At 34.2% G+C, this 14,170-nt stretch overlaps 2 protein-coding genes across 4 annotated transcripts in view; one reads left to right on the forward strand and one right to left on the reverse strand.

The window, feature by feature from the left end:
• LOC120772934 overlaps positions 1 to 14,170 on the reverse strand; it is a 46,648-nt gene that overhangs the window by 10,704 nt on the left and 21,774 nt on the right. Inside the window, exon 1 of one of the 3 annotated variants that reach the window (XM_040101836.1) lies at positions 817 to 880. The exons of 1 other annotated variant lie outside the window; for it this stretch is intronic. In XM_040101836.1, the coding sequence (XP_039957770.1) occupies positions 817 to 840 (24 nt within the window). In that variant the 5' untranslated portion in view covers positions 841 to 880. Of the gene's footprint in view, positions 1 to 693; positions 713 to 816; positions 881 to 14,170 lie in introns of those variants that run through there. One more of the 3 variants, XM_040101838.1, reaches the window with a different exon arrangement.
• LOC120772935 lies at positions 5,536 to 7,424 on the forward strand. Its single transcript, XM_040101839.1, has 4 exons — positions 5,536 to 5,977; positions 6,053 to 6,546; positions 6,629 to 6,995; positions 7,064 to 7,424. The coding sequence occupies exons 1-4, from the start codon at positions 5,704 to 5,706 to the stop codon at positions 7,249 to 7,251; spliced, it is 1,323 nt and encodes a 440-aa protein (XP_039957773.1). The 5' UTR covers positions 5,536 to 5,703; the 3' UTR covers positions 7,252 to 7,424.

Genomic DNA, 14,170 nt, shown 5'->3' on the forward strand with positions numbered 1-14,170 from the left:
GCTGCTGCAGTCTGTCGCAGCCATTTTGTTCACCACTTATGACTGCCTTATGTGTTGATATATACGCATATGTAAATATATACATATGTGTATATACATATGTATATGTATATGGTATAATGAACCCACCAAAATGGTCTGCAGTAGAAATATGGTTTTCCTCTCTGTCAGTTTTTGTATTAACCAGCGTTTTGTTTTCGTTTTCAATGGACATTACTTATATTAAATATCTTTTCTAAATACAGTATATACATACATATGTATATTCGTACACAAATGACCACTCCAGGAGGTGTGTGTACAAGTTCCCATGCACGTTCACCAACTTTTTAATATCTATTCGCATTATGTGTGAACAAACACATTTATTAATGCATATACATTTGTATGTATGTTATATATATACATATACATATAAATACACATATTTTTTCAACTTGTTGTAGCCACGCGTAGAGCCGGCTGTTCCGGCACTCTTTTTTGTTATTTGTTGACAACTTGCGTGTGTGTGTGTTTGTACTCCTTATTTGCTGTTGATTAGCAAATATGTCTGAATACCAATAACCAAACGTAATCATTTCAAGAAGTTAATCGATCTATTATCCTTATCATTTTTTTGTCGCCAATTTAATACTTTTGATAAGCATATGGTAGAAATTTCTCCATTTTCTTTACCAACATTTTTTCACTTACATTTTATTGTAATTTTTTACACATAAAAAACAATTACAGAAAGTTAAAAAAATATATATATTTAACAAAACCAATATTATATTTTTACTCAAAATCGACACTTTTTTACACGAAAACATTTACCGCACTTATTAAATACACGAGCATGCTCTCCGGAAAGCAACTGCGGACTCGACTGGTAGGCAGCTAAACATCAAGCAAATTTTTCATATGTCAAACACAATGCTCAAATACTTTTATGGTAAGCAAAAGCTCCCATAAAAGCTAGCAAAAGCTCCAATAAAAGCTGGCAAAAGCCTATAATTTTTGTTTTTCTCTTATTATTGTTCATTTATTTTAATTATTTTTTTCAACAGCTTGACTACTCTCTGTACTAATTGAATAACGTTAAAGCGTTCTTAACGCAGCAAGCATTGTTATGTTGAGAGTAAACTAATATTCACAGCTACTTTTTTTTTTGTCTAAAAGTTGACATTTCTTGCGCTCTTGCGCTCTCTCACAGTCATTCAAGTTTTTAACTGCTTATTACGCACTAATTAGTTAGTTATGAGAAAGCTCTAAAATTAATTACTAGTTTTACGAATGAAGTAAAAAACCGGTAGTGGAGATCCCTACCGACAAAATATCATTGGTAATATTATGAATTTAATTTTAGGCATTTATATCGTTACTTAAAAGGTTGGATGGGTTTCCTCGGGTGAAAAACAGCTTTTTTCAAAAATTAGTTTATCATATAAAAAATTTAATATTTTATTAAAACATTTTATTGTTACAAACATACACTATTAATAAAGAAATTCAGAAATTTTTGGAAAAAAAATGTTTAAAACTCTTTGTCAAAAGTATGCTCTATAATGTAAAGAAGGTCCGAATGAAGTTACTCGATCCATATTTAAAGAATAAATTCTCAAAAAAAAAAGTATTTTTTTTTTCTAAAAAATCTTTTGTTGTTTGTCACACTGGGGGTGTGTCACTTAATAAATTATTAAAGTTTATTCTGATTTATTAATATGTATAAAATGTATATAAATGTACATATGTATATTTCCTAAACTCGTACGAGTTTGTTTGCAGATATCGAATAATAATTTTCGGATCCCTATAGAAATTTATTAACAAAAACAAAAAAAAATGTTTGTCATTTACATTATCAAGTGAAATGCTAAGTCGCGAAAGCTTTCGTTAGTATCAACAAGCTTTCGAAATTTCATTGAAATAAGTAGAGGAGCTTCCGTTAAATTTTGTAAAAAAGGACTGTCTTTTTGTCAGCATGTTAAGTACATACATATGTATGTATATGCAAACTGGTCACTCAGTTTCTGAGATATTGATTTAAAGCTGCTCTTTAGTCGGATTTTCCCACCACTATAGGTGTCTTATAAACTGACTAATTATAATTGAGTTCCTGTATAAACAAATTTTAAAGATATACTCAAAAAATTTGGCAATAATCAATTTTTATGGCGATGCTATAATCTCCGAACAAATTGCTCAGCTCGGAGCTCTATAACATGCAGTTGCCATACAAACATGACCGATCAAAATCAAGTATGAAAGTGTTTTTACATATTTGACAACGTATCTTCACAAAATTTGTAATTTTTGTTCAAGGCAAGACTATGATCTCTTACTAAATTTTCGATCGACAGTCAAAATCAGTCCCGTTGCATATGTGTGCATAAGTCCGCACATTTTTCACGTTTTCCCTTAGCATTCAAAGCATCGAGTTTGGTGGTTAAAGTGAAAGGAATGAAATTTTGTTCAAAAATGGACAAGTGAGCATGTAAAAAAAAAAAACAAAAAAGATTCAACAAAGTCATTGGAAAAAAAATCCAAAAATTTCTCAATCGATAAAAAATACGACTTCAACAGAAAAAACTTTTTCAAGATTCTTTCAACTACTGAAAATAAACTAAGTCACCCAGTTTTGGAATGGGACAACATAGGCTCGTACTTAATTTGAAAAAATTCGTAAAATGTTTTTACTTCTTCTGTGTTCAAAGTGAAAATTTAAAAAAATGTTTGAACAATTTGAAGGCTATGATTTCAATGTCAAAAGCTGCATCGAGTTTGAAACGATGCAAGCCATAATGAGCAGAATTGTGCAAAATGTGAGCTGGGCAACCGATTCCAACTAGAAAAGGATTGAAATCTCTCTTTAACAAAGAAAAAACATTTTGGGATGTTTTCTCGATTCAATCCACCGAAATTGACAGTGGCAATATCGGCTGCAAAAACTGATACTTGTTCCTCCAATTCTTTTGTTCTTAAAACTGTCGTATTTAATTGGTTACAGTGGCAAAAATTAGGGAATTTTCACGAAAATCAGGGAATCAATGCCGAAGGTCAAAATCAGGGAATTCCCTGACAAATCAGGGAATATGGTAACCATAGCTATAAGAAACGGTATTACAGCTTACTGGTTTTTACACCGTTTTTTCTACCGATCTTCACAAGTCTTGTATTAAAAATAGAATCAAAATCTATTGCCATGCTGAATTTGAGCTTTGATCGTGTTGCATACAAACAAAAGTAATTAGTATGTAATGCATATGTAAATATAAGTTTAATTGGCAATGCCTGATTAAAGTACATAGTTCCACCAAAAATATGTTGCATGTATTTAATTAAATACTTATATGTATTAATAATTAATATCGAGCAATCAGGTAGATAAAATTCAAGTTCATTAAACAGTGCTGAAAGCTTGTAACAACGTAATTTTTTCAAAAACTATTATGTTAATTATAACAGTATTCCCCATTTGGTTTGAGTCACCTTTCGGGTGGGAAAAAGTATTGCGTAGACATATTAAGGTTGGAGATTCATTGATTATTTCGAGCTAAATACGGACAATTTTCATTTTTTTCATTTAAGGGGTTACATGGGTTTCCTCGGGTAAAAAACATATTTTTTTCAACAAATTTTTCTGAAATAAAAAATTAAATATTTTATTAAAATTTTTTATTATTACAAACATACACTTTTAACAAAGAAATTTTGAAATTTTTGGAAAAAATGTGTTAAACTCGGCCATTGGGACGCCATTTCCGGTGACCCGTCGGAAAAAAATGCGCCCGCGTTGGCAGGATAACTCCTTACAGTATCAACTAAAGTGAAAAACTTGGACGAAGGAAAAAAAATGAAAATTGGAATTTCGGCACTTCATTTTAATAAAAAACTTAAAAATTTCAGTGAAAATTTCGCGCCATTTTCTTCAAAAAGTTGTAATCGAAAAAATCCTTCGCCTAAGTTTATGAGGATTGTATCTCAAAGATTTGTGTAAGTCTATGAGGATTGTATTTCAAAGATCTGTGTAAAATTTCGTGAAGATCGGCTGAGTAGTTCTCGAGAAATCTTGTCAACTGACTTCGAAAATAGTTTCGAGAAAAACGCGTTTAAAGATTTGAGTGACAATAAAAGTGAGACATATGTAAGTGCACAAGTTCTGGAGGCTGTATCTCCGAAACTATTACACGGATTAACATGGAAATTTAGGACAATATTCTAGAGGTGTTGGAGAATTTAATAAGATAATGAAAAAAATTAATTTTTTTGATGCCCGTAAACCCATGTAACCCCTTAATGGGTCAGTAGGGTAATCTGGCCTGTTTTTTTGACATTTTTTTTTCATAGAAATTTTTATTCTACAATAGAACTTTTTTCACATATCATGATTTGAGTGTGTTTTGAGAAAAACGCATTTAAAGTGTCCGACCATCGAGCGGTATTATTATTTTTGGGCTTTTTTCGAAAGCTTCGAATGGTAAAGTTGGTTTCTACATTAATTCTTATACCCATATAAACGAACAGAAAATGCAAAAAAAATTTAAAAAAGATTACCCTAATGACTCTTTAAAAAAATTAATATTTTACACAACCTTTTTATTACGCATTTTTAACATAAAAATCGATTTCCTGTGAGATAGATATTTATTACAATTGATTCACAGAAGCCAAATATAAAATTGTCTTACTAAAACTATTAAATGTATTATTTAGTAGAATAATATCTTATTTCCGAGCATACGTTCTTTATAGAGTTTTAACTAAATATTATTGACTATATTCAAACTTAATTTTATCAAAACTCTTCAAACAAAATTAATACGATACGTGCTAAGCGGCACAAACATAGGTAACACGGGGTCAAACGCGGTTTCCGGTTCTGTGTCGAGGGTTACTCTTAAAAGCTCCAATCCTCTGAAAACTCAGAAGGATTTTAGCTTTAGGCTATTGGATTACTGCAGTCTTTTTCAGGCAGAAGTGGCTGCTATAAAGGTGGCGGTAGACTTACGGCTACGAAAGGCAGTATCTTTTCAGAAATCGAGCATTCACTCCGACAGCGAGCGCTGAGCTCGTTGCTGTGCGTTCAAAGCTAGTCTAGAAGTGTCTGATCTCACTTATGACCGAAAACAAAATATAACTTCCTTTTTTTTTTTTACTTTTTCTTCTTTCAAATCGAAGGCTTTATGCGAATTTCATGGAAAGTCTTATATAAGAGACATTTCTGCATTTAATTACATGTTTTTTTTCTGAAGTGCAATGAAGTAGTGTATACTGTACTGAATATTTAAAAGAGAAAAAAAAAATGATTAGAAAATCAGACTTAAGTACTGCACACATGTATTATATTTAATATCACATATATGAGATTTTCTAACGGAAATACTAAATCCAAAGTAAATACTTTAATAATAGAGTGAGCGGAAATGTTCATAGTAGCGGTCAGTTTATTTTTGAAATAAATTAACTAAAAAAAAAGATCTTCGAGAATATCAAAATTTCTGAATGACATACATACAAACACCTATAAAGGGTTAAATTAACAACGAAACATCATCACAAAATTTTCGTTATTAAGGCTACGGCAAAGCACTTTTCCAATAGTTATACTCCGTACAGAGATCGGTTTAGACGTGGCGCGCGCACATTGTATTCTTTAAAGCTCTCTTAGTCAAGTTAAGTGAAAATTGTTGAGTGTAAAAAGCATAAACTTACAAAAGTAAGATGTCAGCGACAACAGAAGTGTGTACAAATGATCCTGCGGAAACCATTAAACGCGCAACGGAAACTACTAACAATGGTTCTGCAGCCAAAGACGCACCTAATGCTGGGGGTCTAGTCCCCGAATGGCTGAAAGCGGAACTATTTGTAGATCTGCTGCAGAAAAACGTACCAAATTTTAAGAGCATTAAAAATTTCACTGTCACAGTGCCGGAAGGCGCTGGCGAAAATTACGGCACACTCTTGGTTTCGGTGAATTTAGACGCAGAGCTTGAAGGCAAGTAAAAATGAATTTATTGCACAACTTGAAGAAGCATCTAAAATTGTATTAGTCTATTTGTTTGTATTTTAGATTGCAAAATGCAAAATTTCTCATATGTGATGAAAGTGTCCATCGACTCGGTGCGGGAATTATTGGCGTATAGTCATAATATATTTGAAACAGAAAGTGTCATGTATAAAGATGTGTTACCGGAAATGGAGCAAATGTATAGAGATGCGGGTATTGACGTAAAATTCGGAACAAAATATTACGACATAAAAACGCCATTCAAATTCGGTGTTACACTCATGGAGGATTTACGTCCGCATGGTTTCAAAAATGCCAACCGTCTTGAGGGTTTCGATATGGAACACACCAAGGCCGTATTGAAAAAGTTGGCACAATGGCACGCCGCTTCAGCGGTGCGTGTTGAAACCAAAGGACCATATCCGAATGTAGTTAATGATGGAGTGTTTAACGAGGCCGTGTTAGCAATGATGGAAATGATGGGTGAATTAACGATGCCAATATATATGGAATGTGTTCGTACGTATGAGGGCCATGAAGAGTACTACGATAGTTTGGTATGTGTCGAGGCTTTAGTTTTATGTAAAGGAAGTGTGTGGTTTTGTTTTTTATTCTATTGTTTTTTGTTTTGTATTTTAGCAACGAAGCCATGAGCGTTTTGCCGATGAATTGCGTCCGCTGCTGACAATCGATCCAAATGAGTTCAATGTTTTAAATCATGGTGACTTTTGGATCAACAATGTTATGTTCCAATATGATGACGCGGGTACACTTAAGGAAACTTACTTCGTTGACTTTCAGATGACGCGTTATGGTCCACCGATTAATGATCTATATAGTTTCCTGCTATTGTCACCGAGCCTGGATATGAAACTAAAGCATTTCGATTACTTTATTAAATACTATCATGATAATTTGATTGAGTACTTGAAATTACTGAAATATTCCAAAAAATTACCCACCCTGAAAGAAATCCATCTAGCCATGCTCAAATATGGCAGTTTCGGTGAGTAAAAAGTGGAATATCAAATGAGCTTTATTATCTCTGTAATATTCTTTGGTTTTTCTTCACAGGTGTGAACACAGTTATTACTCTATTGCCCCTCGTGCTGCTCGAGGCAAATGAGACAGCTAGTATAGCCAATATAATCGGCGATTCAGAAGAGAGCAGAGCGCTTAAAAAGGCGATGTATACAAATTCACGTTATCGGGAACACGTTGAGGTCCTGTTTCCTTGGCTTTATCATCGTGGCGCGTTTTAGTGACTAAGCTACAATAATTCGATCCTAATAGAAATTTATGTAATCTGTATTCACAGATCTATAGCATATATTTAATTTTAATTGACTTAAATGTATTCGTACTAGAAGAAAAATTGTTTGGTCTAACTGATTTCCTAAATTGAAATTTATTTTGGTCTAATGAAGAGAGCTAATAATAAAACACTTTATGTAAATACAATATAAAAGACAAATTCTTTTCAACGGTTGATTTGCCTGGCGCAGAGCCCATATTCAACATTATTTTTTCCCCAAAAAGCAATGTTTTATTAATATACGAAATGCTTTTTGATCCATTTTTTGTAAACCAACACAAGTGCTTCAACCAAAATGCTATATCTCATTAACTAATGGATTCCTAATTAGTATCATACGTTGCTTTTAAAGCTAGGGGCTGACTAGAAATTATATAGAGGGTATTAGTAGTACCATCTATATATCAGCCACACTAAAGCGTGGACTAGTCGGCCAAGTAAAATAAATAGCTGCTACGTGTCCTTATATCTTCTTCATGAAACCTAAGTTTAAGTGATTAAGAAAATCTTTGGAATAAGTTCATACATTAAATGAAGAAATTTACGTACATACCTAAACTTAAACAGCTCAGTCATCAATTGTATCTTTATATTTATTGTTTATAAATAATTTGGAAGGCATCTTTTCTAGATTGTACACGGAAGTAGCTTGTGACCGATTATTTGACCAAAAATCACATTTTAACCCTTAATCACTCCCTTCACCTGATATGGCACGGTGCGGCTTCTTCCTTTTCGGAAAAATGTATTTATTTACCATACCGGTCAACGAGCTAAAACAAACATGCTTTTGGACCGTGCAAAAAGGTGCTACTTCGGACTGTGTAGGCAATTGAAAAGTAAAGTCCTATCTCGACGAACAAAGACCAAACTCCACATATAAGTCACTCATAATCCCCGTCCTGCTATATAGTCCAGAGGCATGGACGATGACAACATCTGATGAGTTGACGTTACGAATTTTCTAGAGAAAGGTTCTGCGAAAGATATATGGTCCTTTGCGCGTTGGCCATGGCGAATATCGCATTCGATGGAACGATGAGCTGTACGAAATATAAGACGACATTGACATAGTTCAGCAAATTAAAAGACAGGGGCTACGCTGGCTAGGTCATGTTGTTCGAATGGACGAAAACATTCCAGCTTTGGCGGGTACTACCGCCAGGGGAAGCAGAGACAGAGGTAGACCTCCACTCTGTTAGAAATATCAGTTGAGAAGGACCTGGCTTCGCTTGGAATCTCCAATTGGCGCCACGTAGCGAAAAGAAGAAATGACTGGCGAGCGGTAGTTAACTCAGCTATAATCGCGTAAGCGGTGTCTACGCCAGTAAAGAAGAAGAAATTCTGCAACCAGATCTAAAAGATTGTTCTAAATGTTCAAATTGTTCCGAGTAATAGTTTCGGAGATACAACCCTGAGAACTTGTGCGCTCGAGGCAGCTAGGCTAAGTGCGTCGTCTTTAAACGCGTTTTTTTTTCGAAACTATTTCTTTGAGTCGTTTAGCAAGATTTCTCGAGAACTACTCAACCGATTTTCATGAAATTTTACACAGGTCTTTGAGATACAATCCTCACAGACTTACACAGATCTTTGGGATACAATCCTCATAGACTTGGACGAAGGATGTTTATTCAATTACAACTACAAATTTGAAAAAAATGTCGCGAAATTTTAACTGAAATTTTAATTTTTTTGTAAAAATGTCCGCCAAAAATCCAATTTTCAGTTTTTTTTCCTTCGTCCAAGTTCTAAGTTAAGGTTTTAACTAAAATACGTATTTTTACACTTAAGATGATGCTGTAAAGAGTCAGCCTGCCAACGTAGGCGCATCTTTCTTCCGAGGGTTCACCGGAAATGGCTTCGCAATTACCAAGTTTAAAATATTCTTCCCCAAAAATTTCAGAATTCAATGCTATGTGTTCGTAACAATAAAAAATTTGAATAAAATATTTAATTTTTTATATGAGAAAAAGCGATGTTTTAACCCGAGGAAAGAATGATTATAAGTCACCTGAATAATAAAAATAGATTTGTCAAAAAATTGGAAAACTAACTTATGTCGCGTGGAAGAAACCGGTTTCATATCTATAAGATTAAAAAAAACGCATAGCCACTTATATTTTATGCTTATAACATAAACAAACACACCGGTAAAAAAAATACAACTGAGCAGAGAACTGTTTATTGATATACTAAATATTTTCTATTCATCTCACTCAGTCACCTTCCTACACAATAGAAAGAGATTCGTTCAAACGACAATATATAAATACTTGTGTATCCATATTTTGAGAATACTCACTTCTCTTTTGAACAACTTTTACTAACTTTCTTAAAAAAGCCGGAATTTTTTCTTGCCAAAAATTGTTAACTCCATGGCATGGAGGTAATCTCTTTGGCAGCCGCAATATAAATTTCTAGTTCTATTGTTAAGAGCTCAAATATAAACATAATTTGAATTAGCTTTGAACTTTGTTTTCTTCTTTTAGTATTTAAGCTTCTACTCAGTGACTAAATATGCTACATGTTAACATATAAGACTCTCATGAACATTATTTTTGACTCTTAGTTAATATCAACAAATAAAATGTTTGTTGTTCTTAAAAAAGTTCTCCGCAGCAACAAAACTGCTACTACTAGTTATACTCCGTAGAGCGATCGGTTTAGACGTGTTGCGCACACATTGTATTCTTTAACGCTCTCTTAGACAAATTAAGTGAAAATTGTTGAGTGAAAAAAAGCATAAACTTACAAAAGTAAGATGTCAGCGACAACAGAAGTGTGTACAAGTGATCCTGCGGAAACCATTAAACGCGCAACGGAAACTACTAATAATGGTGCTGCAGCCAATGGTGCACCTAATGCTGAGAGTCAAGTCCCTGAATGGCTGAAACCGGAACTATTTGTAGATCTGCTGCAGAAAAACGTGCCAAATTTTAAGAGCATTAAAAATTTCACTGCCAAAGTGCCGGAAGGCGCTGGCTACACTCTTGGTCTCGGTGAATTTAGACGCAGAGCTTGAAGGCAAGTAAAAATGAATTTTCCGTGATACCGGAAATGGAGGAAATGTATAGAGATGCGGACGGATGCGGATTCGGAACAAAATATTACGACATAAAAACGCCATCCAAATATGGTGTTATACTCATGGAGGATTTACGTCCCCATAGCTTCAAAAATGTCAACCGTCTTGAGGCTTTCGACATGGAACACACCAAGGCCACATTGAAAAAGTTGGCACAATGGCACGTGTTGAAACCAAAGGACAATATCCGAAAATAGTTTCTGATGGAATATTCAACGAGGACATGTTAAAAATGGTGCAAGAGATGGGCGCATCCACGACGCCTTTGTATATGGAATGTGTGCGCACGTATGAGGCAGGCATGAAGAGTACTACGATAGTTTGGTATATGCCGATGCTTTAATTTTATGTAAAATAAATGTTTGAAGTATTCTTGTTTTAGAAACTAAACCGTGAGAACTTTGTCGGCGAATTTAGTCCACTGCAGGAAATCGATCCAAATGAGTTCAACGTTTTAAATCATGGTGACTTTTGGGCCAACAATGTTATGTTCCAATATGATGACGCGGGTAAACTTAAGGAAACTTATTTCGTTGACTTTCAGTTGACGCGTTATGGTCCACCGATAAATGATCTGTATACTTTGCTGCTATCGTCAACGAGCCTGAATGTGAAACTAAAGCATTTCGATTATTTTATTAAATACTATCATGATAATTTGATTGAGTACTTGAAATTACTGAAATATCCCAAAAAATTACCCACCCTTAAAGAAATCCATACAGCCATGCTCAAATATGGCACTTTCGGTGAGTAGAATGTGAAATACCAAATGAGCTTTATTATCTATAATATTCTTTGTTTTTCTTTCACAGTTGTGAACACAGTTGTTGGTCATTTGTCCGTCGTGCTGCTCGAACCAAATGAAGCAGCTAATGCAAACAATTTAGTGGGCAATACAGAAGATGGCATGGCTCTGAAAAAGTTGATGTACACAAATTCACGTTATCGGAAACACATTGAGGCACTTCTTCCTTGGCTTTATCGTCGTGGCGCTTATTAGTGACTAAGGTAGAATAGTCAGTATGTACACCTGTAGCATATATTTATTATACTCTCGCAACAAAGTTGCTAAGGAGAGTATTATTGTTTTGTTCACATAACGGTTGTTTGTAAGTCCTAAAACTAAAAGAGTCATTTATAAGGTTATATATACCAAAGTGATTAGAGTGACGAGTAGAGTTGAAATCCGGATGTCTGTCTGTCCGTGCAAGCTGTAGCTTGAGTAAAAATTGAGATATGATGATGAAACTTGGTACACGTATTTTTTGGCTTCATAAGAAGGTTAAGTTCGAAGATGGGCAAAATCGGCCCACTGCCACGCCCACAAAATGGCGGAAACCGAAAACCTATAAAGTGTCATTTGGACGTAATTTTTTTGGGAAAGTGGGCGTGGCCCAGCCCCCTACTATGTTTCTTGTACATATCTCGGAAACTACTATAGCTATGTCAACCAAACTCTACAGACTCGTTTCCTTCAGGCACTTCCATACACAGTTCAAAAATGGAAGAAATCGGATAATAACCACGCCCACCTCCCAAAAATGTTGAAAATCACTAAAAGTGCGTTAACCGACTAACAAAAAACGTCAGAAACACTAAATTTTACGGAAGAAATTGCAGAAGGAAGCTGCACCCAGGCTTTTGTTGAAAATTGAAAATGGGCGTGGCCTCGCCCACTTATGGACCAAAAACCATATCTCAGGAACTACTAGAGCGATTTCAATGAAATTCGGTATATAATATTTTCTTAACACCCTGATGACATGTACGAAATATGGGTGAAATCGGTTCACAACCACGCCTTCTTCCAATATAATGCTATTTTGAATTCCATCTGTTGCCTTCTCTGTGTAATATATACATTAGGAAATGAAAATACAATTCAATACTCAAAGTACACAAATTGATCTAATCTAATTAATTTTACGGCAAAATAAAAAAATATGTAAATTATTATCACTTTTTCGTGCGAGAATATAAAATGTGACACCCGAACTTAGCACTTTCTTACTTGTTTTAATTGAAATAAATGTACTTGAAGAAAAGCTGTTAAGTCTAATCGATTTGAAGTGGTTAACTTGATGTTGGACTAGTTTTTTTACTAACAGTATCGAGCTTTCTTGACATTTTATTGCTGAAAGTAGAAAGATTTTTTGGAAATAGATGAAATGTGTTATGAAATCTATTAGCTGCTAGAGCCTATTTTACTCAAGCGCATCCCAAATAAATTGCATGAATCATTTAATAAAAATATGAAATTAGTATTAGGTTAGGTTTCTTATATCTTAGATATTACGTTTCCTTATATCTTCAGACGGTCTTTTGTTCACGAAAGCAAAGTTTAAGAAAATTTTGGGATAATATCGTATATTAAATGAAGATATTGTAATAAAGAAAGTAAAGAAGTTCTTTAAAAAATCGGACATTAAATGAATAAATTTAGGTACGTAAACTAAAACAGCTCAGTCATTCATAATCATTGGTTGTTTATCTCTATAATGTTTCTAAATAATTTGCAAAATCATACACTCTAGATTGTACAACGGCTGATGCAAATTTAAAAATTTGTTCGAAAATTTCGTCACCCTGATGCTAACCAATTTAGTAATATTTGTATTTTGCTTTTTGTTTGACCCAAATCTAATCTTATCGCAATTGAATGACTGATAAAATTTTAATTTCGTTGGTTCGTGCCAATTTTTTCTATCGTTGTTCTTAAATTATGGTGATTTTATATTTATTTTGGTGTATACATACTAAATGTGCAATAAGCTTATAATAATTATCCATATAATGGGTGATCCAAATGGAGGTACTTTTTTCAATGGCCTCTTTTTGAGAGATCACGCATGAGTCGTGTCAAGCTGTCATGACATTTTTGTTCAGTGGTGTTTGACTTTCATCAAGGAAAGACTTAGGCCTGAACAACCTTCACCGAATCGTTCAGCTTTATTATGAAAATTCTTCTTCTGTAAAAAATGTGTTTCACGCGTTTCGCTCAACTTATGGTCAACATAATCAGCCTAATGAACGTACTCAGCAACACCATCACCCATCTTGAGACCCATCATTCATTATTATATAATATTCGAGCGAATAGAACACGCCCAGCACGCAGTGAAGAAAATATAGCTGCCGCGGATGTGAGTGTACACGAAGACCGTGGAGAGTCGAAATTCAAATACGTGATCTTGTCAACATTTGGTTTCAACATCGCTTTAATGAAGGGATTTATTGAGAGAACACTTCGGTGAGCAGATACTTTTACCTTTTGGGCCGGTCAATTAGCCGCCAAGATCGTGTGAAATCAAGAAGTGGACAATCGATTCGATTCAGGCCTTGAAGCTGAACATCACGCGTGCCATTTGGCAGTTAGTCGAAATGCTCCAACGTGTCATCAGAAATTGGACTCAATGGATGGGCCATTTGATATTTGAGGAGATAATTTTCAAAAGATAAATGCCAAATAAATTTGAAGTTTCTTTGTGTTTCTTTAAAGAAGTAGGAAATCTCGAAACAGATCACCCTTTACCATATACTCAAATATTAGTTATTGATCAAGAGTGTTTGGACTATATGACACGCGCGTAAAAAACACCGAAATTATACAATTATTCTTGTTTATTGCGTTCAATGTTTCGATTTTATGTTTTATAATTGATAATTTTTGGTTCAGTCAAAAGTATGTGGGTGACGAAACAATCGGTTATTTCTGTTTATAAGTACCTTTGTTTTTATTTAATCTAAATTGTCATATCTCTATTGGTTGTCAGCATAG

This window comes from Bactrocera tryoni, chromosome 3 (assembly GCF_016617805.1).
Source record: "Bactrocera tryoni isolate S06 chromosome 3, CSIRO_BtryS06_freeze2, whole genome shotgun sequence".
Classification (NCBI taxonomy): Eukaryota; Metazoa; Arthropoda; class Insecta; order Diptera; family Tephritidae; genus Bactrocera; species Bactrocera tryoni.

What these genes read in the sequence shown, in the direction of transcription:
- LOC120772935 (XM_040101839.1), top strand. Translation starts at nt 5,704, where the DNA reads ATGTCAGCGACAACAGAAGTGTGTACAAATGATCCTGCGGAAACCATT. An exon ending in TTTAGACGCAGAGCTTGAAG is followed by an intron (nt 5,978 to 6,052) that starts GCAAGTAAAAAT and finishes TTTGTATTTTAG; the next exon opens with ATTGCAAAATGCAAAATTTC. An exon ending in GCTCAAATATGGCAGTTTCG is followed by an intron (nt 6,996 to 7,063) that starts GTGAGTAAAAAG and finishes TTTTCTTCACAG; the next exon opens with GTGTGAACACAGTTATTACT.